The following is a 15,439-nucleotide window of genomic DNA, read 5'->3' as shown; positions in this document are numbered from 1 at the left end:
TTGGACTCCAGTTGGCTTTTCACCACTTACCAGCTGCATACTTTGGAAACTTATTTAACATACCAGAGTCACCTCAGGTAAAATGGGGATAATAACTAACATTGAGGTTGTATGAAGGTTAGGATAATACAAGTGCCCAACCTGTAAAGAGAACAGAATGAATTTATTGTTTAGGACTTTGACTTATAAAAAAGCACATGTTGTCATGCAGGCAGGAGTTATCAAGTATACTACAATCCTCCGGAAGACAATGAAATCTCTTTGTCCCTCCTGGGATTTGCAGACTGGAGAGTCACCAGATACTTTAATTCATGAATCAACGCAGTCAGGCATGCAGAGCAATCAGAAAGTGAATTTCTTAGTTCATACAGAGTATATAAACTTACAAACTTTTAATATAACTATTCTGACTTAGAAGAAAATAAACTATTGTTAGCATGTGCCAATAATTCATTTTCAATACAAATACTCAAGTTCTTTTCACTTTCAATATGCAGTATACAATAGTCAATGTTAGTAAAAGCCTGTAAGTTAAATACAAATCTATACAAAAACTTTGCTCTATTTACCATAAGACACCACTGCATTCCCTCTCTGACACCAAAGTCCAAAGCTCCACAAAGGAAATCGTACTGGCCTGACATGTCTAGCCTCCCAGACATTTATTAATTAAGAACAGGCCTTCACTGTTAATATCTGCCTTTCTGTAACATGTCAGAAATATCTTTAAGTTATTTTGCATTACCATTTATTATTCAAAGTATTTCTTATTTAATATTTACTTTTCTTTTACAAACCAGAAAAGAGATATAATGGAGGAGTTACCAGTGAAAAAAGTCAAGTCAGTGACTTGGTTGAGGATTAGAGAATTGTCTGCAGTTTGGATTTAATTTACCTGTGATTGTTTTGTATACAGTGGACCCTTGAACAAGATAGGTTTGAACCATGTTGGTCCACTTATATGCCAATTAAAAAAAAAGTGGTCCTGACCCTGGCTGGGTGGCTTAGTAGATACACGCCAGAGGTTGTGGGTTGAATCCCTGGTCAGGGCATATACAAGAAGCAATTAATGAATACACAACTAAATGGAACTAAGTGAAACAACAACTTGATGCTTCTCTCTCTCTCTCAACTCAATGGGGGTTGGGGAGGGGGGAATTGCTCCTTCATATCCTTGGATGCAAAGGGCTGACTGTACAAAGTTATATGAAGATTTTCTACTGCACAGGGGGCGGTACCTCTAATCCCCAAATTGTTCAAGGTTCAACTGTATATTTTTAAATGCATACAATCTGGCTTGACCAGGTAATGGCACAGTGGACAGAGTATCAGCTGGGCACGCAGAGGACCCAGATTTGAAACGTGTAGTCAAGGGCTTGAGTACGGGTTCACCAGCTTGAGTGTGGGATCTCTGGCTTGAGCATGGGATCATAGACATAACTCCATGGTTGCTGGCTTGAGCAAGGGGTCACTGGCTTGACTAGAGCCCCCAGGTCAAGCCATGTATGAGAAGCAATTAATGAACAACTAAAGTGACACAATGATGAGTTGATGCTTCTCATCTCTCGCCTTTCCTGTCTCTCTGCCTTTCTATCTCTCTCTCACTAAAAGGTACAATAAAATAAAAATATAAAATGCATTTAATCTGTAGAGATTACTAAAGTTGAGAACACATTTTAAGGAATCTCAAGGGAAAGAAAATATAATTATTAAAGACCCTATCTCAAAACAACTCAAAGAAGAAATTCCAAAACTGAATCTCTTACCTTGTTTTAATGACTTCATTTAGAACTTCTGTGAAAATTTGAACACACCAGAAATAGCCATTCATTTTTAAGTATCAGTTTTTATTAAAAAGTGCATTTTGATTCATTTATGATCTAGGTAAGCTGTTAAGATATCAGTATACTCTCTGGAATAATAACTTTACAAAGATTTAAAACAAACAAAATTTTAAAAGCCTTTTTATTTCCTTCACCATTATTGTTTTACAATACAAATATCACCTTGTGAATACACACAAAAGAAACCCTACAGAAGATAATTCTGCGGCACATAAAATACAGAGTGGATATATATACTTCTTCATTCTTAAAAAACTATTTTGTTCTCCACATTGGCAAGTATAGAATAGAATACTTCCCCAAACATACTTATGTTAGGAGTAAAACTTAGAGTTACATGCAGTTTCTGCACAAATATATTTTAAAGAAATAGATCTCTTTTTTGTTGTTTACCAACAAAATTGTCATGAGAGTATGGATAACTAATTTATAGATTTCAAGTTTTAGTTAAGTGATCATTTTCAAAACTCACTTTTAAAAAAATGTATTCATGGCTGTTTTCATTGTATAGTTAAAACTGAACTACCAGATAGATAAAATAATTTAAGTGCTACATGTCATTGCCACCTGCTCACAATATGAGAACAGGCTCTGACTTTCTAATTAACGCCTCCCCCCATTCTTTAATTCAGAATTTAAAAACCATAAGTAGTCTTCTGATTTAATTTAGCTATAAATGCAAAATTTAGTAGTGTATACATATATTTATATTTTCATGGAATACTTCATTTTAAATAAAAACATTTAAGGTCGCCTACTGACCATACAATCAAGACAAGAAAGGCACTAGAAACATAGACAAATTTCTCTCCCAAGAAGCATTTTTAAATTTTAACTCTCTTCTCTTTGACATGTAAAAATCTTTAAATTTGGTTTTCATAACATCATTTGAAAAATAAAGTTAGGAAATACTTAGAAAATCACTTCATAACAGAATCTTTTTTTTTGCACTTTTTGACACACTGTCTCTGATTTTACAAAACCTAAAGTTAATAAACCTTTCTGTGTCTGCCATTGTTATTTGAATATTGGTGCAACAGGTAGAAAGATTTCACAGAATTGAACCCCATTCAGGTACTAAGAAACCTTCATAGAGACATTTGCTAGAAAATGGCTTACAGCCCAATCTTTGGGGCAAGAGATATGAAAAGTATGTTTTCCCAAGAAAATAATATGTTTTATTTCCAGATGTGACTGGAAAGACCAGAACTTATGATATAAAAGCTTACATTTATGCTGTTGCATCATATACAAAGGAACATGGTGGTTGTAGGTTATGTAAATCCCAAACTTATGAACAGGAAATGTGTACAGTGCATGATAGGTTCAATTTTCTTTATTGTTGTCCAACGCAGGTCCTTTGGAGAGAAAAAAAGATCACAGTGCTGACCAGGTAACTCAATAGGTTAAGTCAAGGTAACTGTTGAAAGATAGTAGGATTAGGGAGGTTTATTTTATGGCATCTTCTCTCATGGAGTTCTTAGCACTTCGGACAGTTCCTCGTTCCTCCACTTTATACAGCTGTTATGTGTCATTTACCAACCGGCTGTATTTAACTTGCCTACTGAGGTGGATTACTGGCCAGGGGAAGGGCCAGTGGTAAGACCGAGGTACAATTCCTTGGACATTTTTTTCAAAGTACTGAAATGGCCTGTACCACCATACCCTGGCCAAGAGGTTCATCTGGGAAGCTTCTTTTAGCACCTAAGACAATAAAGGAAAAACTGAGTCAGGAAGAAGAATGAATTTGTTTCAGCCCCAAAAGGAATATACTTATTTTTCTCAAAATCTTTCACTTTAAGACTAATTAAAATTTTTTTTTTTTCCCATTGGTCTGACCAGTGGTTGGTGCAGTAGATAGAGCATTGACCTGGGGCGCTGAGGACTCAAGTTCAAAACCCCGAGGTCACTGGCTTGAGTGCAGGCTCATCAACATGATTCCGGGGACATTAGCTTGAGCAAGGGGTCACTGTCTTGGCTTGAGGCCCCTGGTCACATATAAGAAGCAATCAATGACAACTAAAGTGATGCAACTATAAGTTGATGCATCTCATCTCTCTCCGTTCCTGCCTCTTTTTCTCTCTCAAGAAAAAAATTAAAAAATAAAGATTTACTAAACAAAAATTTTTTTCCCATTGATTTGAGAGAGAAGGTGGAGGGGGGGGAGAAGCATCAAATCATTTTTCCACTTAGATGTTCCATTTAGTTGTGCACTCATTCATTGCTTCTTGTATGTGCCAAGACCAGGAATCAAACCCGTGACCTCAGTACGGTGGGATGACACTTCATCCATTGAATAACACTTACAGTTCCAAATATTTTTTATATTAAAATTTAAAAAAGACCTGGCCAGGTCGTGGCGCAGCGGATGGAGCATCGAATTGGGATGTGGAGAACCCGGGTTCGAGACCCTGAGGTCACCAGCTTGAGTGTGGGCTCATCTGGTTTGAGCAAAGCTCACCAGCTTGAGCCCAGGGTCTCTGGCTTGAGCAAGGGGTCACTTGCTCTGCTGTAGCCCCCAGCCAAAGCACATATGAGAAAGCAATCAATGAACAACTGGAGAGCTGCAGTCAGGAATTGATGCCTCTCATCTTTCTCCCTTCCTGCCTGTCTGTCCCTGTCTGTCCCTCTCTGACTCTGTATCTGCCACACATACACACACACACAAAAAATTTACAAAGGGCCCAGACTGGTCCCATGTCCGCTGACACACCCCAGTTTTATAGTCACACTGCCATTCTACTTGTGCATTCATCTGCAAACTGGTAAACAACCTGATAGAGAAACAAATCACTCCAACTCCAAGAGTGCAAGAAAGACTTATGGCTTACTCAATCACTTGGCTATAAATAAACACCTCAATTAGCTTTTTTGTTAGCCATTCTCCTACAATGAAAATGGACAAACTTAATTAAATGTTAAGTATTAAGCTGGTGAGGGGCAAAGGGTAGGAAGAAGGTAGAAATGCAAATCAAGCAACAGGTGAGCACAGCTTAGTAAATATTTTTAGGGACAATAGGAATGTAATACTTGTTACAAAAGGATGCAATCTCCTATGTCATTATGAACACACTTCCTGTTCATTTTTGATTGTCAAGTGGATCAGCATCATAAAAGACAACATAATCTTAGCTGACTATCCCTTAAGAAAAGAGAAACCTAAGACATCTATGGATTCTTTGTACTTTTCCCCCTGCCATGCCCACAGCACCAACTTGGGAGCAATAGAAGATAAAATCAAATGTAGGAAAACTCACTTGCTGATTGGCCATAGTGTGGTACCACCAGAAGAGTCTCGTAGTGATGTAATATGCCACCACCACGTCCACAGTGTAGTGGTCATGCGCTAAGAGAATACAGAAGATTCCAACCACGCTGAGAATCCAGCAAATCCAGTGGTACCACCAGAGTCGTCGAGGAGAATCTGAAAAGAGGGGAAATTGATAATAATCCCACTATTCAAGCACTACTAAGGGCACCCAACCACACCTCCACTATGTCCACTACCTCCACTACCACTGTGAATGCAATTACCTTGGGTCTTTCTGATTTTACTAGTAATAGTAATTCGTATTTGGCTGTTACTTGATTCATATAATCATACAGTTTAAAAGGACAAATAAGGACAGGTTAAAAATGTGTTATGATCCATTAAAAAAAAAAAAAAAGAGCTGCCTACGTGTATTTAATTTACCTGTAAATAATGTGGGTTTCTCTACAAGAAATCAATCCCTCCGGTCTATAGACCCTTATCATGGACTAAGCAATTATAATTGATACAACTGTCTTATTTTCTTTCCAAGCTCTGCAACGATACACTACCCTGAAAGTCTTCTAGATATCCAATTCTCAAATACAAGTAAGAAAAAACCCCAACACCAGTTCAAGTGCATTCCCAACGGTAGGGCAGTGTCACATAAATACTAGCCTCTACCATCACTGGGAAATCACCCAAGGGAAGCATCAAAATCTCCATTAGGGTAGGCCTTGCGGCCATGTATTCTCAATAGACGGGCTTCAGAGAGTCTGAAATCTTGGGCAAAAATATTGTTTAAATGTGGTCTATTCTTCCTCCCCACCCCAGGGGAGAAATTCCAGAATTTTATTAAATTTTTAGAAGTCCAAGAATCAGTTTATTCATTCAACCAATATTTATTAAGCATGCGCAATGTGGCTGGGATAGCAACTGCTCCAGGTACTGAAATGAATGTACAAAACAGGCTAAGAGCCTGCCTTTGTGAGGAGATCCCTTCCTAGCAGGGAAGAAAGATGAGAAAAAATTATGGTAAATAAAATTATACACTATATTAGAAGTGTTAAATGCTATGGAGAAATTTTTTTTTTTAATTTTAAAGTTGAACAGTTAAAGCAGGATCAGAAGGGTGAAGGGTGGTTTGCAATTTTAAATGGAGTGATGAGGTTAGGGAGTCTTAGTGTATGTTTAGGGCTCCATATTCCATTTCCAGAAAAATTTGTATTTGATGCCTTAACAATATAGCAACAAATAGCAACTCCAGTTCATTTTTCATGCAACTCTATTATAAGTGTCCATATATGCCTTCTATTTTAATTTTTACCATCTATTGCTCACTGATGAAATAGCTATCAGCAGCTCATTCTAAAGACATGGAAACCAAGACTTAGAAAGGTTAAATGTTTCCCAAGGTCACGAGCTAGTAAGTGATAGCACCAGGATTCAAAAATCAGTTTGTGGCCCAATATGGCACACTGCTTTATTACCTTTCAGAAGGACAAAGCTTAATCCCATGAAATGATCTCTGGTACTAACCAACAAGGGCCAGAAATCCCTCCCCCATGGCTGCCAACATCAGGCCCACTCTGTTCCCATTTTCTAAGCTCGGTTATGTCCTAGTACAAGGGCTGGATCATGACCTGACAATTCTGAGTAGGCATTGTTCGAATTCACTCTATTTAGTCACATAGTAAGTATGTGACCCTTATCTCAGTGCCCTGAAGCCCATCTCTTCTTCTGCTGTGTCCTATTGATCTTTTTTTTTTTTTGCATTTTTCTGAAGCTGGAAACAGGGAGAGACAGTCAGACAGACTCCCACATGCGCCCGACCGGGATCCACCCGGCATGCCCACCAGGGGGCGATGCTCTGCCCACCAGGGGGCGATGCTCTGCCCATCCTGGGCGTCGCCATGTTGCGACCCTCCTGGGTGTCGCCATGTTGCGACCAGAGCCACTCTAGCGCCTGAGGCAGAGGCCACAGAGCCATCCCCAGCGCCCGGGCCATCTTTGCTCCAATGGAGCCTTGGCTGCGGGAGGGGAAAAGAGAGACAGAGAGGAAGGTGCGGCGGAGGGGTGGAGAAGCAAATGGGCGCTTCTCCTATGTGCCCTGGCCGGGAATCGAACCCGGGTCCTCTGCACGCTAGGCCGACGCTCTACCACTGAGCCAACCGGCCAGGGCCCCATTAATCTTTTAAGACCAAAACTGATTCACCCTTCAGTCTACCACCTGTCTCCTGTGCCCCCATAATCAATCCTGTTAGCTGTTGATCTTTATCAGTATCCCTCTGATTCCTCCATTCCTCTCCATCCCTGATGCCATCATGGTAGTCTGAACCACCACCATCTTGTCTGGATTACAGAAGCAGTCTCCTAACTTCTCTCCTCGTCTCCGGTCCTGTCCCTCTCCAATCCATCTTGCAAACTGCTACCAGAGTGGTTTCTCCTTCTGAAAAGGATGACATTGCCCCACTGGTGCGGCCCTTTAATAGGCATCCCATCTCTGTCAGATGGAAGTTCTGATTCCTTTTCATGGCCTAAGGCTCCATGATCTAGTTCCTACTTTCCAGTTAGTTCATTCATATTTCTTATCATTGCTCCCACTCTAAATTTCAACCATATTAAAATTCCAAGGTGCCACACGCCCCCAGGACATCTCCAGACTGCAATGTGAGACCTTCCTCTGCGGTATCAGCAACTGGTTTATTTGTCACTCTTCATGCAAACTGCCTGTCTAATGCTCATGGAGACTGTTTCTAACAGTAAAATAATAACTACAACTGAATTTCCTATAAGTAGATAAATGAACAAATTAATCTGTGGTTCCTTTACAGTACTGTAATTCGAACAGTAATTAAAATGAACCAGAGCCTCATCTAAAAAACACAGCTGAGAGAAAAGTGGCAGAAGACTATACATAGCATGACACCATTTATATAAATTTTAAAAACCAGAAAACACTCACACACACATACAGAAACATGCATGGAAATGATACAGGAAAAATGGGAGAGGGAAGGGATGAAGGGCTTTAATCATATATTAACATTTTATTTGCTTTTGTGTGTTTCATAATCAAATATTTTAAGCACGTTTTTTAAAGGAACTTTCCTACTTACTGTCTGCCTCATTTAGTCTTCCTGAGCCCATGGCCTCTATGAGGGTAAAGACATGACTGAGCCACCATTGTAACCTCAGCTTATAGCACAGTGCCAGGCGCTCGGAAAAATGGCTGCTAAGTGAACACCTGATCTTCCATCCACGACTAGATTTCTGTGTCCTTGCGTTTTCCTTCTGGTTCCTTCCAGCATCTGTAAACCCCCCCAATACTACAGCTGACACTTGAGGGAACAAGGCACCCCAGCCAGGAAGGGCAGTTCCTCCGTAGCACGTATATCTCCTGGGGGGCCTGCTGTACCCAGGCCTGGCGGTGAGCTGAGGTACTGCTCTCCTGAGGCCTCCAGTCTCGCTTCAGCAGACTTTCAGACCACCGGAAATGGCAGATGAGAAAACTCTAATGGGAGCCTGTTATAGACTTACACTCTTTGATAAATAAGTAGGTGAGCGTGAGCATGACCGTGTGGCCACTATACAGATAGTCCCCACACATGTTGTGAGAGCCCGTGATGGACAGGCCACCACCAGCAATGAGCTTCATTATTCTCCGCAGCTGAGCTTCCCAGTCTCCAAAAAGCTGGTGGAAAAGAGAAAACAAGGTTCATTATTAGCCCACATGAAAGTGTGCTATAGTTACTATTTATATTCGGAAGTAAGGTTTGTTATATTGTGATTTATAATTAATATATAGTTGGTCTTTGTCCCTGGTTCCTGGCACAGAACTTTAAACTCTTTAAAATTTCCTAAGTGATAAGAAAGATAAGAGTGTCTTTTGTTATTCACAACAAGCTACTTTCAGCCACACCTGAGTTCACCTTAATGAGCTGAGTATTGGAAAGCCCCTAGGACGGCTGCCAGAACCAGCCTGGTGGTGAGAGGGTTGGACCTTTCAGTTCACTTCCCCCATATTTGGGTAAATCACCAATGGCCAATGAGTTAATCAATCACACCTGTGCAATCAAGCCTCCACAAACATCCACAGGACAGGGTTTGGAGAGCTTCCAGGTTGGTGAACATGTGGAGATCCTGGGAGAGACTGCACGCTGAAGGGTGCACGCCATTTCCCACGTCCCTTGCCCTAGCGTCTCTCCCATCTGGCTATTCCTGTCGTATCCCTTTACAATAAACTGGTGATCCTTGAAGCAAAATGGTCCTCTGAGTTCTGTGAGCCACTCCAGCAAATTAACTGAACCAGAGGAGGGGGTCATGGGAACTTCTGATTTATAGGCAGTCAGTCAGCAGCATAGGTGACCATCTGGACTTGTAATGGGCATCTGAAGCGGGAGGGCAGTCACAGTGTCTGACTGAGCCCTTAACTTGTAGGATCTGAAACTATCTTCCGGTAGACAGTATCAGAACTGAGTTAAAGAAAATTGGAGAATTGCTTGATATCAGGAAAATCCCCCTACACACACCTGTCACAGGAGTGTTCAGTGTGGTTATTGAGAGTACAGGACAAAGCTGTGTCCTTCTTTTAAAAACTAGTATTAATAGATAAAATCCCCCACCATGCAGTTTGTCCACTAAATGTTTACTGTACCTTGGGCAGCCGTTGGAAAGAGTATATTATTCCAGAGATCAAGCATGCAGCTTCAGAATTTCCTTAGATATTAGCACTTTTTTATTAGCAGATGTTTACCAATTTTTAAAATTTTATTTTTATTATACTGATAGAAAAAGACTGGTTGATTTGATTCTGCGACTGCCATTTCGATGATAAAAATTTTTTTTAAGTGAGAGGAGGGGAGATGGACTCCTGCATGCACCCCTACCAGGATCCACCTAGCAACCCCTGTCTGGGGCTGATGCTAACTCAACTGAGCTATCCTCAGCACCTGAGGCCAATGCTCGAAGCAATCGAGCCACTGGGTGTACGAGGGGAAGAGGAGAGAACGGGGAGAGGGAAGGGTAGAGAAGCAGATGCTCGTTTCTCATGTGTGCCCTAACTGGGGATCGAACCCAGGACGTCCTCACTCCAGGCCAATGCTTTATCCACTAACCAATAAGTCAGGACTGGGGGAAAATTTTAAATTTAGAGATATTCTCACACCCTTGGCCCAGAGGACAACTGTTCTATTGTTAAAACCACGGAAGGTTGGGGCAAATATTCAAAGAGTTTTTAATATGTGGTTTTGGGGGACCATATTAAAACAAGGAACTAGAGGCCCTGGCCGGTTGGCTCAGTGGTAGAGTGTCGGCCTGGTGTGCGGAAGTCCCGGGTTCGATTCCCGGCCAGCGCACACAGGAGAGGAGCCCATCTGCTTCTCCACCCCTCCCCCTCTCCTCCCTCTCTCTCTTTTCCCCTCCCGCAGCTGAGGCTCCATTGGAGCAAAAGATGGCCCGGGCGCTGGGGATGGCTCCTTGGCCTCTGCCCCAGGCGCTAGAGTGGCTCTGGTAGCAACAGAGCGACGCCCCAGATGGGCAGAGCATCGCCCCCTGGTGGGCGTGCCGGTCGGGCGCATGAGGGAGTCTGTCTGACTGCATCCCCGTTTCCAGCTTCAGAAAAATACAAAATAAAAAAACAAAAAAAACTTAGTGAAAAATTAAAAACAAAACAAAACAAGGAACTGGAGAATTCCTTGGTGAACATGTGGAGATCCTGGGAGAGACTGCACGCTGAAGGGTGCATGCCACTTCCCACGTCCCTTGCCCTAGCGTCTCTCCCATCTGGCTATTCCTGTCGTATCCCTTTACAATAAACTGGTGATCTTTGAAGCAAAATGGTTCTGAGTTCTGTGAGCCACTCCAGCAAATTAATTGAACCAGAGGAGGGGGTCATGGGAACTTCTGATTTATAGGCAGTCAGTCAGCAGCATAGGTGACCATCTGGACTTGTAATGGGCAAGTATTACCCATTGTATTGTAATGGGCAAGAATGTACCTTCAAGCTTCTGAAATCACATGGATTGAATTAAATGTTTTTCCTTTGAATAAAAGTGAAGAAAGTTTAAAATAAATCTACTTGTCCATGGTACAAGTCTAGGCTGGTTTCTAGAGTAATAAATGGCCCGAACAATTCACTCACTGCAATTTTCATTTGCTCTGTCAAATGAAATGTGTGATTATCTATATTTTATGATACTCAGAACTCTTTTAAATTCTGGTTGGCCAACTTAATCACCATGATCTTGTTTCAATATTTAACTGATCAATTATAACTTTGGACAAACATGTTTATATAAACACAAATTCATTATAATTTCCCTTTAAATTTTTCATCAAGATTTCTAGTTAAGGATGGCACTACACACAGAGGATATAAATTTCCAAATTCAAAGGGATCACTCAATGTTCAGCTCACCAGAAGAAAACAGATCTATACAGCAAGACTAAGCATCACGGATTTTTAGAAACTGGGGGCAAAGAAGAAACCCTAATGTTTCCAGAGATTAAAAACAGGCACCACATGAAGAATCAAGAATCAGAAATTTTCAAAAGCAACACTAGAAAAATAGAAGGCTTTGGAAAAATGCATCCAAAGTCTGAGGGAAATGATTTCCAATTTAGAATCCTGTACTTAGCCATACTATTAACTAACTATAAACTAAAGGGAGAAATGGTGTTCACTAGAACGCCAATAGAAGTAGAGCTGAAAACTGCAGGTGCCTAGAAACTGAGCCTCTGAAATGGGCAAGTAAGAGCTCTGGAGAGTCATCTCAAAGATGAGATCAGGTGAACTGAGAGTCACAACCTGCGGGTGAATAAGTATAAAGAAAATGAATAAAGTAAAAAGTATGGCAATTACTAATTCTACAGGAAACAATACATTGTGCAGAAACGAAATTATAGGAAACTACATGACTTAGCTGGGAATAACATTTACAGAACTGTAATAATGTAAGCACTGAATGCTAAGTTAAATCAAGGACAGAAAATTACACAGGGAAGACAGAATAAGAAGCATGAATGGGTATGATGGAATGGTAGTGGGAGAGGGAGAAAGGAAGAAAAAGACACAGAACAGGTGGAAACAGGTGGCAGGTGGGGCGTGAGGACTCTAAATCCTGACCTTCCACAGCAAGAAGTCAGTAACAGAGACAGCCTATATTAGAAATCAGAAAAATTACCGCATGACACTTAGAGACCTGAGGATAAACACACACATACACAATCTGTTAAAAAAAAAAAGATATGAATGAAGGCAAATACCACAAGATTCAGTAAAAAGTTTAAATAATAGAAAAGTGGGTTGGAGTATTAGGGGTAAGGGACTATATTGTTTTTCACAACAAGTCCTATAGAATCACTTTATTTTTAAAATGCATGCATGTATAAACATATTTTTTTAAAGTTTAAAATTGGAAGTTTGATCTAGTACTGTTATAAGAATCGATAATGTATAGAAAAAATTACGGCAAAAAGCTAAAGTAGCTCTTCATGTTACATTACTTCAAATTGCCCTTCCAAAACTTACTCTGTGTTTTAAAAACTATAAATCACATTCTCAGGCACCATCACCCTCCTGTTTTAGCAGGAAAATGTGTGTGGAAAATTGTTTACGTAAAGGAGGAGGGAGAGAGTCTGAGGTAAACACGGCCTTGAGGAAAACAGCCAAAGATTAACGCTGCATTTCTTCAAGTGCTCTGAAACCACCTAACCTTCCTTTTAAAAATATCTTCCCAGCCTGACCTGTGGTGGTGCAGTGGATAAAGCATCCACCTGGAAACGCTGAGGTTGCCGGTTCAAAGCCCTGGGCTTGCCTGGTCAAGGCACATATGGGAGTTGATGCTTCCTGCTCCTCCCCCCTTCTCTTTCTCTCTCTCTCTCTCTCTCTCTCTCTCTCTCTCCTCTCTATAATGAATAAATAAAATCTTTAAAAAAAAAATCTTCCCATGTTCGTCAAACTTCTGCAAGGGGACCTCTCTTTTAGCTTAGTTGGGAACAGGAAAAAAAAAAAGATTACAGCTACATAAAAAAACAAATATTATGTTTTAAAAAGCAAAAAAAAGACAATTTGCGGCCCTGGCCAGTTGGCTCAGCAGTAGAGTCTTGGCCTGGCATGTAGAAGTGTTGGGTTCGATTCCCGGCCAGGGCACACAGGAGAAGCACCCATCTGCTTCTCCATCCTTCCCCCTCTACTTTCTCTCTCTCTCTCTTCCCCTCCCGCAGCCAAGGCTCCATTGGAGCAAAAGTTGGCCTGAGCACTGAGGATGGCTCCATGGCCTCCGCCTCAGTAGCTAGAATGGCTCTGATTGCAGTGGACCAATGCCCCAGTTGGGCAGAGCATCGCCCTCTGGTGGGCATGACAGGTGGATCTTGTTTGGGCGCCTTTGGGAGTCTGTCTGCCTGCTCCCCCTTCCAGCCCGCTTCTCACTTCGGAAAAATACAAAAACAAACAAAAAAAAACTTGCAAAAAATCACAGCAGAAACAAGTCAACATCTCTATCGTGTTCACAGCACATATAAATTAAGTATATAAGACCAATCTAGGAAACAAAATTTATCAAAGGACAAAGGATATGACCAGTTAAAGACACAGACTCTGTCAAACAGATAGAAATAAAAATTAACATTAAGATGAACTTATTTTTTCCCATACCAAATTACCATAGCCAATGGTAGGGCAAACAATGTCACTGCCCCAAACAAACTCTCTGAAGAAGCTGGCACGGTGAGCGCCACAGCTGCAGCGCAGGGAGGAGGAGGAGGCAGCCTCCACAGCTGGCAGGGCATGAGTGGAAACCATGGCTCATCTACTAATTAGCTGTGTGACCCTAAGCCTCAACTTCCTCATCTGCAACTTGGGGAGTAATATATTTATTATAACTGGCAAAATCCTCCGCAAAAACAATCAACAGTATCAATCAGCAATTGAAATAGTAATAATCTCTGATTTAGTTACATTGCTTCTAGGAATCTACCTCAAAGAAATGATTCCAAATATGGAGAAAAGCTTTATGTACAAATATCCCATTGCAACATTATTTTAAAAAATCAACAAGCTGGAAACAACCGAAATGAGAGTTGTTAAATAACTACTTCCATGCCATTCAAACCCAGGGCCAGGGCTGTCTCCACAACACCAGGAGTTTGCTGCAAACACACTCTCAGCCATCGCACCTGAATCCGAGGTGATTCACATGCACACTACAGTGATACAAAGGCAGTGCACTAAGCTATAAATGCTTAATAAATTATTTAAGAGTAAGTTTACAATGAGAGCATACTTAACTTTTTAGAATAAATTATTTTCTTCCATTAAGAGGAAAACAAATGTATGGTATAATTATAATTATGTTTTAAAAATATGGACAGAAGTCTAGAATGTGCACACTCCATGTGAACAGGGGCTAATATGGAAAGTAACAGGACTTCTCCCAGTCTCTGCCCCTGTGGGACTTCTGGTCCTGCTCCCTGGGCTAGAAACAAAGGGATTCTCTTGGGAGTTCTGCAACTCTGGGATTCAGGTGGCCTTTGAGCACAGGCAGGAGATAGGGGAAGAGGGACAAAAGAAGAAAACACAGGAAGCTCATTTCTTATTTCTTTCTTATTTCTCAGTTTAGCTTCCTTCCCCAAGCTGCCTGCTCCCGTTTTTCAGTCTTGAAAGAGTGCCCTGTGCATTCTGCTTGGTGTCACCGGGGTGCGCTCAGCAGGGGACAGGATGCAGCGTGCTCACTCCACTGTGCCTGGCACTGTAACCTGCCCATCAGTAGCCTTTTGAATGTTCATTTTTGATAGAAGAGACATTTTGAGGGACAATCATATCAACACTTTCTCAGTAGACAGACACTATAAAGTTGTGACAAAAAGGTCACATAGCTACACTAGTATGTGAATTGTGATCTCTGAGGATCACAGAAAAATCAGTTTTCAATAAAATTTAAAGCAACTTTCTTCAACTTCTGGTGAATGGCTACGAAATGAAGTAACTGGCTAAGTCACTTAGAAACATGGGCACAGAAAAAATACTGAGAGCAGAAGAAGGTAGGAAATTCACTATCATCCAGTGCAGTTTGAGCCAATGAGACTTTGGTTATTAAAAAAAACAGATTTCAAAAAGTATTTTTCAAAGCTAAGTAACACAGTGCTCTGATGACACCATTGCAGACAGCCTAGTTCACTGCATTTTCTCTTAACTGCTTGGAAGAGCAGGGCATTCACGATGCTTCACCCCCTCCTGGCAGGAGAGGGAGAACCTGGAAGCCAGGCTCATCAAACAATGCTGCATAAATCAATAGCTTTGGTGAACACTGATGAAGGGCTGAAAGTGAGCATTAAAGAGGAGAAA

At 41.1% G+C, this 15,439-nt stretch overlaps 1 protein-coding gene across 10 annotated transcripts in view; it reads right to left on the bottom strand.

The window, feature by feature from the left end:
* Positions 1 to 1,826: 1,826 nt before the first annotated feature.
* Positions 1,827 to 15,439, bottom strand: part of SGMS1 (sphingomyelin synthase 1) — a 325,673-nt gene continuing 312,060 nt past the window's right edge. For all 10 annotated transcript variants that reach the window (XM_066244178.1, XM_066244179.1, XM_066244177.1 and 7 more), the window contains 3 exons: positions 8,635 to 8,788; positions 5,102 to 5,268; positions 1,827 to 3,548 (listed from right to left, as the gene is read on the bottom strand). In XM_066244178.1, coding sequence (XP_066100275.1) covers positions 3,369 to 3,548; positions 5,102 to 5,268; positions 8,635 to 8,788 — 501 coding nt within the window. In that variant the 3' untranslated portion in view covers positions 1,827 to 3,368. The remainder of the gene's footprint in view (positions 3,549 to 5,101; positions 5,269 to 8,634; positions 8,789 to 15,439) is intronic.

Source organism: Saccopteryx bilineata, chromosome 9 (assembly GCF_036850765.1).
Source record: "Saccopteryx bilineata isolate mSacBil1 chromosome 9, mSacBil1_pri_phased_curated, whole genome shotgun sequence".
Lineage (NCBI taxonomy): Eukaryota > Metazoa > Chordata > Mammalia > Chiroptera > Emballonuridae > Saccopteryx > Saccopteryx bilineata.
Note: the sequence above shows the minus strand (reverse complement) of the source record. Positions and strands in the feature narration are given on the sequence as shown.